Genomic DNA, 9,423 nt, shown 5'->3' on the forward strand with positions numbered 1-9,423 from the left:
TCGATTTTAAGTCATGAAACTGTAATTTAGTGACAGCTGAACTAAAACATTCATATCCACTGTGTGTGTTTGTGTGTGTGTGCGCACTGAAAAACATTCAGTATAATAATACATTTGAATTCTGTTACATAAATTTCTCCGTTTAAAAAAAAAGTGTAATTTCTTTATGTCATTTTAAGACAAGATGCACCATTAATATACATTTACTTTACAGCTGAAACGTTATGAGCTGTATGTTAAAAAAACAAAACAGGGGGGACATTTTGTGTGACCAACTGTGCAGCAAGGAGTGCTGCTGTGTGCTGCTTCATGTCTTTCTGGATTTCCTTTTTAAAGCGCTGGATTGTTGCTTTTTCGCCCATCTGTCAGAAGCAGAGTCATCTACTGACCAACCACAATGTTTCCCTCTGCTCAACCAAACAAGGCGCCTTTATTACAGCGACTGCTGACAGTATTTCCTCCGCAGCTAACACTTCTGTGTGGTCCTTTGTGGAATGTCAAGCCTCCATCCACTGCTCTGGGTCCAGTTACCATGGTCCATGTTCCTCCCACTCCATTCCCGCCCTCAAATCTTTCTTTGCATCCCCGGTCAGTCCAGCTTGCGTGCGCCCAGTTTGAGAGGACCTTTAGCAGCTTTGCGCTCCGCCCGTTTCGCCTCCAGCTCTTTCCTCCTCTCCTCCCGTTTCTTCTTGGACAGCTCGGCCTTACTGAGACCTGGTTGAAGGCAAATAGTGTAAATGTGACAGGCGTCATCTGTTTGCAGCTCATTCTGAGCAAATAAAGGTTCATATTTCTAATAAGGGGGGCAGCTCAAAGACTTACCCTGGTTCCCATCCACTGACTCCCAGCTCTCCTCAGCTCCCCAGTCCCCTGTTGCCTCTGCACCCCAGCCTTCGCCACCCTGATGAGGACAAAACGCAACACACATCACTAAACTGAAATGCTTGTACTATCAAGATATGTCTGACTATTTCGCCCATTTCATTGTCACATTTTCTCGACCTACACATCAACTTCTCCCCCAGAGAAAGCAATACTTCGACCTAATTTAAAGGAAAAGGTTTCAATTTGGTAAAAAAGCATATTTGCGTTAATGCTGAGCATTGCCTGAGCAGACTGGTACCACTCTCTTGTCTGTTCCCGTTATATAAAGTCAGAACAAGCAGATGATAACTTTAGCTTAGCATAAAGAGCTGACACAGGGGGAAACAGCTAGCATAGCTCTGAAAATGACTTTTTCTAACCCTTGGACAGAGCCAGCACTTTAAACCTGTAAAACAAATCGCTAAGATTGAGAATGTTCTAACCCTATTAATACAAGATTTTTCATCACTTCCAGGATTCACATTTACATCTTATTTAAATCAAATCAACAGTAATTTAATCTGTCTATATCTTGCTCTCCTGTCTTTCTGCCCCCCACAGTCCTCACCATGGTGGCAGCAGTGCTGGCTGTGTTTCTCTGGGACACGCTGGCGAATATATCGTTCTGACTGGCCCCCTTGGCTGCGTTGCTGGTGTCCCAGTTGTAATCGCTGGCTAACCGCACCCCTTCGGGCAGGGAGAGCGTCGTGTTGGTCAAGGTTGTGTCCGTGTCCTCCTCCCCCCAGTCGTTGCCCCAGCCTTCCTCGCCTGCAGAGCTCTGACCCTGCCCTTCCTTCTCGTTGGACCAGCTGTCGTCGGCGTCCCAGCCTGAGCTGCTCCAGTCAGAGCTCTGCTTTTTCACCGCTGTGGAGGCTGACGACCGGCCCACCTAGATATTAGAAGGATGATAAATAACTGAAATGAAAAATAACTGAAATGACAGAAAAGGCTAAAATAAAATAAAGAAGAACACTGACTACAAAGTTCTTTTCAACCATTATGTTCTGCCTCTTTTGCTTTCCACACAGACCGTTTACCTGCATGCAACCAAAGCCTGCTTGGACGTGATTGGTCAATACTACTCGGATTACAAATGGAAACCAAAATAAAGGTATCTATCTATTGAGATTATGATGCTGATAGCATTGAAGGGGTAGTGTTAGCACTAAAGGCAGTGCTATAATATGGATCCAAATTAAAGGTCTTATACCCCTCTGTCACTGGCCTTCTTTTTAGATGCTGCCATTCCTGACCAGTCAGTGTTCCAGTCATCTGGCTCAGTGTGAGCTTTCTCTGGCTCCTATAAGAGAAAGAGTCATTAATTAATGAGATTTGAAATTACAATTATGTCACAACATAATCTCAGTTATTTTTTTTTTTAGCTAAAAGTGGTGAAATCGTACCTCCAAACTTCCCCAGTCCTCCTCTTCATCCCAGCGGTCTCCTATTGGCTCGTCATCATTGTCTGTTACTTCAAGAGTCTGTGATTGGTTGGCACGATGAGAGGCTGCATGGTGAGTCAGAGAGTCTTGTTGAGTTTTATCTTCAGAACCTGTGATAGAAATAAAAACAAGGTAATTGAAGGGAGATACCATTAATTATACACAATCAAAGTGTGTTTACACGTCTTGGGGGGCATGCTCTACATGTGTGGACAAAGCCATTTGTGGCTCCAGAGGGAGTTCCACGAAATCTGATAAATTGCCTCAAGTAATGTCACCTGGGTTAGGGTCACTTGGGGCTGAACAAGTTTGAAAATGAAAAAAAAAAAAAAAAACTGGAGGTGTGGAGTTGGAGAGGATAAGTGATCTTATCAGACCTCTGTTGCCCACTCCTCATTTTGCTTCGCATCTCAAGGCTTCATTAGCTGCTACTAGCCTAACACACTCAAACCTCCAATCCAACTTTCAGCAGTCAAGTTGCATTGTGGGTAATGTAGGTGCCAAGTGCTGACAAGGAAGATTAATGTGTGGAATAAAAAAGAAGATATCTCTGTTTCTGCTGTATTGATATCGATCCTCATTTAAAAAAAATCCATCATGTGTCCAACAACGTTATAGGAATCAAATGAAATGTGACAATCCTACCAGGTGCAGGTGCTTCATCGGTGGCACTGGTAGGGTTGGTGTCGTTGGCAGGCCCGCTGCCCTCAGCTGCTGCTCCCCCCTCTGTCCCTGGAGCGTTGCGGATCAGCTTAGACGTTAGCGAGGACATGCCAGTCACGGCCCAGCCGGCCCAGCTGGAAGAGGCACCTGCAGGCTGAGCACAGGACGCTACATCCTTTTCTGCAAGACAGACGTGACAGAGAAACAAATATACAAATATGTAAGATGTTATCGCTAGTTTCCTTGCTGAATGAGACATTCAAGTAGAGAGCAGACTTTGCAGCTCAGTGCAGTGTATCACATACCTATATCAGCCAACTTGGTGGGGTCCTCTGACACAGTCTCCAGCTTGGAAAGGAAACTCTTGATGGCTTTAAATGCCTGACAGAGAGAAAAAGGCAGGAGAAAACACCTTGAGCAGAAATACATCAGCATATTCCAGCAAAGACAAAAAAATGGCCTATAGAGGTTGAACATCAGTATACAAGGTTGAATTTATAAGCCAGAGGCGAGTGTCATATCACTGTATTTACTACTATGTTGCTCTTTCATGTTCTTCAGCATTTGTAATTAACTTGAATCCAGACCCATGGTCCCAGTCATGTGTACCTGGTCCCTGACGCTCTTATCGGTGTCAATTGTAATGGCACAGAGGGTGGGCAGGATCCGGGCGGCAATCTCTGTTACACTGTAGTAGTTGTGTGTGGCGGCGAAGCCAAGAACTCCAGCAGAGCGTGAAGCTGGGAAGGGGTCTTTAGTGGCTCGTGAAAAGGCAGAAATCAGAACACGCTGTCGAGTCTGTGAAGAGAGGGATAATCAAATTCCTCCACTTGAACGGATTCTTTCCTGAACTTTAGTACAAGTGTTTTACATGAAATGAATTAAGTGTAGCACAGTGATGTGGGTGTACTTTACCCCAGCATTGAGGTAGGAGGCGATCTTTCCCAGGCAGACGGTGGTGTTGCACCGGATCGGGCCTTGTTCGTCTCTGGCCTGCAGCCGGGCAAAGTGACGCATCAGCTCCTGGTTCAGGTTGGTCTCATTCAGCTTGGGAGCCAGCAGCAACATAGACTGGTGGGGGAGAGGGAGAAACAGACAAGAGTTGCGGCTACAGCAGGCTGACAACATCCAATACACAAGTAATATGTAATAACACTCGTGGCTTGTGGCTTTGTTTAGGCATGAAAACTACCTTAACAGTCTGTTCTCTGATGGCAGGGTTGGTGTCCGTGAAGCCGTGGACAACGTGAGGGAAAATCTGGGAATTGACTGCTGCCTCATTCAGATACTGAATGAACTGCTCCATCTGAGTCAGAGAGAAGAAACAGTGTCAGAGCAAATACATGTTTTCGTCCTTTAACACAGGCCTAAAAAGAACAGATATGGAAATAATTTCCTGCTGTTTTTTTCATCCTCCTTTTACCTAATGTTTTCTTTCCTTGCTCTAGAGCTGCAAAGACTTCCTATTAAATGGTACACAGAAAGTTAAATAAAATAAAAACTGGAGCACCCTATGAGATGGCCAGGTGAAATAGGCCTTGCATACCTGCTGCAGCAGTCGTATCCTCATGGCTCTGTCTGTGGAGGAAAACATCTTCACGATAACAGGGATGATCTTCTGTTGGTACTCTTCTGCTGACAAGAACTTTCCCACCTGGCAGACAGACAGAGGGAGATGACATCAGGGCAAATTTTAAAAAGTGGGTGGAGGGGGCCTGAAATGAAATCTGCACTTATATATTAATACCAGTATAACCGTGTTTTACAATGACTTTGTTTGGAAAAAGGGTTTTATTATGTTTCACTCTGAAATGATCAGAGATGTCTGGATAGGCTGCGGTACATCTGATATGTAATTAGGTGTTAAAGTTGCCAGGGAGGTAAGAATTTACCTTGAAGAGCGGTGTGAGGACTACAGCGCCTGCATTGCCAAACTCGAAGGCGGTGAGCAGCTGAGGCAGGACCTTGTGTTTACAGAAGTCTTCAGGGAAGGAGTCCAGATTGTCACTCAGGTCCTGGAAGAACTGCTGCTTCTCAGCTGGCTCCTTGATCTGGAGTGAAAGTTTGAATTTTACTAATATTATAATCTAATATACTATTATTAGTTATACTAAGGTACAGTTTAAAGTGGTACTTGCTGGTAATTGCTTTATCAAAGTAAACAAAGACCCCCACAGGACAGTCCCATTCAAACTTGATCCACATCTATCGTGATACCCTAGAATGTGACTTTACTGGTGAGATCTGATTGTGGTGCTGATACGAACACCACTGTTACACATGAAGGTGTGCCTTAATGGCAAGTCTGTGGACCTGTATCTCCTCCAGGAAAAGGTTGCTCTCCACAAAGCTGTTGCTGAGAAACCCCCCAGTTGCTCTGGAGTTCTGGAGAAAGCGGGCCGGGTTGGGCCGAGCTCTGGGGTTAGCCCCCACCAGCTCACAGTAATGAGGGACCAGGGCCTTTGGAATCTGTGAAAAAAGAGGACATGAGAGAGAGAACACAACTACATGAACATCATTTCTCCATGTCACAAACGAAGATCATTTTCAGCCATCACTGAAACCATGACGGAACAGGAGGTTCAATTCCTCGCTTGAGGGCAACTGCGCAAGAACATACAGTCTCTGCCACATCTTCTTAAGTTCATTTCTTCTTTACAATCTCAATGTTGTACAGAACATAAAGGGGTGTGAGGTAGATTGTGGTTTGTAGTACTGTGCTAAATAAATAAAACTGACTTGACTAAAACATCTGCCCTTTAATGCAAGATAAACAACCAAATAATGTAAATATTTTGCTTTTCCAGTATTAGGCTGTAATTACGCCATCTTGGCCGGGGCTCCCTTGCAAAAGAGATTCTGTGATCTCAACTGGTTAAATAAAGGTTTAAATAACAATAATAAAGTTCCCCCTTTGTAGCAAATACTGCATAGTAGACGTTTATCTGACATCTTGAGGTATCTATAGAAGATTGAAGTGGAAACACATCATGGAATCAACGACAATGGTGCAGTAATTACACAAAGTAACTGTCTGGGTATCGTACCTTTCCCAGTGAACGAAGAGACGACGTGCGAGGTAGCGGCCCGTTGAACACCTCCCAGATGAGGCAGCCTAGCCGCCACACCTCCCCTGCCCTGCAACAAAAAAGTACACAGTTCAGTACAAAAGTTTCTACAGAAAACTACACAGAAACCAGGGCCAGGTTTAATATCTCATCAACACATTACTCGGGTACTTTTACTGATACAGATATTCCTGTTGCTGCTCCCCTTTTCTTCCTGTGTAACATGTTATTATTATTATTCTGACTTGCTGTTGTGTTTTTTATACCCCTCACTTACCATTTCTCTCCACCGCTATTGGGCATCTCTGGTGGGTCATATTTCTCCATGTCTGGGTAAACAGCTTTGGGGGTAGGAAGTGAAACCCCGCTTGGGTCGCCCTGCTCAGGGGCCACATGGTCGAGGGCCCCGAGCTTCCACTCCCCAGCTCGATCCACAAAAACAGACCACACACCCAAGTTATTATGGAGCAGGTGGCAGTCGTTAATCAGGAAACTAAGAGCTTTCTGTGGGAGGAAGCAAACAGCAAGAGTGGAGTAAGAGCTAACAGAGGACAGGTGGCAGAACTATGACTCCCCTGATAATATCAAATGGCTCATAGCCTTACCACTATCTGGTGCAGTCCCCAGGAGACCTCCAGGTCCCCGCCTCCACCCTTCTCTGCCTGGGCTTTCAGGTGGACTGCCAGGGGTGTCACCTGCTCAGTAACTAGGTACAGGCTCTTCTCTGTCTGTGAAACAACCACAAGTGAAATCAACTATTATTAATATTGCTTTATGTGTGTGTTTGTAACTATTGTGCATGTTTTATTATGTTTTATTCATTACCAGCTTCACTGCTAAAATACTCAAACTCAATGGCTGAATGAAACTCATAATGTTTCATAATAAACATGACTGCTTTCACCACAGATTTTTATGTAAGGGCAAAAAAATGTAATACTAAATTATTACCTGAGATAATGAACTAGAGCAAGTGAAACACAGCACAGCCTTTTATGCACAGCAACATTTAAAAGGGATTTATGAATTATACTATGGACAAGGAGGAAGACAATGAATGTACACCGTCTTCCAAGCTGATAATCAGCTGTCACATTTCTTTTGATACTGATTTTCAGTTCATTCTTTTAGTAAATCATGCAATCGATGCACCAATTTCAAGTGTATAATAATCAGTACAGCATAAGCGGATGATTTTTTTTATGATCTTGTAGAGCACGAAGCACTGGGAGAACAATGTAAGAATCTTCTCACAATATATAGTACTCTACTCTACTCACTACAACTTTCGGACAAATATTACAGGCAAACACACTCACCTCTATCTGAATGTAAACATGCAGAGAAAAGCAGATGGACACTCATTATATGTTAGTTACACTAGTAAACAAACTACTTTGCAAACAAGCTGGGTGACATTTTCCTCTCAACATTATCATAACAATGTGTGGAGACCCAAAGATGGCTGCAAAATCACTCACACACAAACACATACCTCCAATCCATCGACATAAGCCAGGATGTTGGGGTGGCGCAGGGTCTTCATACGCTTGAAGGCAGCCTTGGCTAGCTGGGTTTGCTGCTCTGTTCCTTGTGCTACCTCGTACACAAACACCGACACTGGCTCTCCATTGGTCTGAGGAGACAGGTTGGGTTGCAATGAATCATTCACATAATTGACATGCCATATTTAACCCATTGACTTTACCAGGTTAAACGTTTATACGTTGTAATCAAATTAATCAGGAGTTTAGAATTCAAACACAGAACTATGATTTTTAAAGTTATGACAATAAGCATGCAGGAAGTTGGGGCTTGTTTGCCATAATCCGGCCCTGCAGTGATGATGCTGACAGTGACGGTCCAGATTAAGCTGCTCAAGGATAACAGTGAGGACAGTTGGTTGTGTGAAGTGCTGGTAGTGATGGGGGACGGAACCCTTGTTAATGTGATAAATCATATGCTTGAAAACCATTATGATAACAGTGAAAAACTCAGCTAAAACGGGGTGACGTGGCGAGAAATACGTGTCTGTCCCTCGGAGTAAACAAAGCCTGACCTCACCTCGTTAGCGAATAACTAGCTATACGTAGAGAAAGCAGAAAAAATAATGAGGACTGACATTGACTCGGGGATAAAGATACTGATATATGTGACATGTAACCACGCCGATATGACACCAAATGTCGTGCCTAGACGCTAAATCGGAGTAGCGAAGACAGTAACGCTAGCTTGCCGGCTAAGTGACAGGCCTCCATAACGAAGCGGGCTAACTACCCGTTAGCGCAGGATCGGTAGCGATCTGCCACTTTTACCTTTCGCTTCCCCCGATGTAGAGTCCATATTCCAGACTTTTCTTGGGTGTCTGGCAGAATTTCATATGCAAAGTCTTTGACAGGATCCCTGGCAAAAAAGGACCACATCTCCTCTTTCCTCCACACCTCATCAAACACACAGACACAGCGACAGGAGAATTATACAGACTGATAGAAGAAACTAGCTAGCAAATGGCACGGATGTATAATGGCTCCGTGTAAACTTCGTATGTGCCCATTGGTTCCGCAATAGGTTCCTTTCAGTACAAGTATTCAAATTAAACAGCAATGAAATTATAAGTAAAGTAAAAATTCTTCAGTAGAAAATACGTTAATACGTATGCTGATGTTGTCCAATGTCAACTTGTTATTTGATAGATTTTGTGTGAGGAGATGATTTGCATGAGATTCCCAATTAGTTACCAACATGCACAGGGAAACCACAACTGTTTTTTTTGTAACATATTTCTGAACACAAAGGAATGCACCATTCTATCGAAGTTCAGGTCAATTTTAAAAAACGGTATTTAGAAATGAGTGATTAATTACAAAATTGTCTGGAAAATTGTCTAATAAACTCTTAACTGTCTAGTGCAGCTGTCTTGTAGAGGGTGTCAAAATTATAAATGTTAAATTTGTGTTTAACCAAATTGCCATAAACAAGCAGTCAATGTAGGCCCAGAGATATTTGTTTTGTGTATAGAAAAAAGACCCCTCTCGGTACAGCTCATCCACAGTACCCAAATCATACTGGTGTCATCACGGCTGCCTCTTTGTTGCGAAAGTCCTTTGATTCCCCCCCAAAAATGTTACCAGAAGTCAGCCTTTGGCGCAGGGACCCCTCCTGATCCCTGGAGCCCTTGTCGACCCATTTAGAAATATACCTTGCATCTGAATTGCATGTCTGACATTGTCATGAACATGTTCAAATGACTACAACAAAATAAAGGGCAAAGTAGTGAATGATCAACAGAAATGTGATAGTATTTAAAGACCATTTTCAACTTTTACATAGACAGGCTCTCTAAATATGGGGAACAGGACAAAGTGGTTGTCCCCCCCAAAAAAATT

At 43.5% G+C, this 9,423-nt stretch overlaps 1 protein-coding gene across 1 annotated transcript; it reads right to left on the minus strand.

Annotated features, from left to right (window-relative positions):
• Positions 1 to 8,528, minus strand: scyl1 (SCY1-like, kinase-like 1). Its single transcript, XM_041943956.1, has 18 exons — positions 8,353 to 8,528; positions 7,533 to 7,673; positions 6,643 to 6,765; positions 6,315 to 6,541; positions 6,017 to 6,107; positions 5,283 to 5,438; positions 4,862 to 5,020; positions 4,516 to 4,623; positions 4,162 to 4,275; positions 3,885 to 4,040; positions 3,579 to 3,767; positions 3,275 to 3,350; positions 2,952 to 3,149; positions 2,268 to 2,416; positions 2,075 to 2,164; positions 1,433 to 1,753; positions 823 to 901; positions 1 to 714 (listed from the first exon to the last, which is right to left on the minus strand). The coding sequence occupies exons 1-18, from the start codon at positions 8,458 to 8,460 to the stop codon at positions 590 to 592; spliced, it is 2,610 nt and encodes an 869-aa protein (XP_041799890.1). The 5' UTR covers positions 8,461 to 8,528; the 3' UTR covers positions 1 to 589.
• Between the last annotated feature and the right edge of the window lie 895 nt (positions 8,529 to 9,423).

Source organism: Chelmon rostratus, chromosome 9 (assembly GCF_017976325.1).
Source record: "Chelmon rostratus isolate fCheRos1 chromosome 9, fCheRos1.pri, whole genome shotgun sequence".
NCBI classification, from domain to species: Eukaryota; Metazoa; Chordata; class Actinopteri; order Chaetodontiformes; family Chaetodontidae; genus Chelmon; species Chelmon rostratus.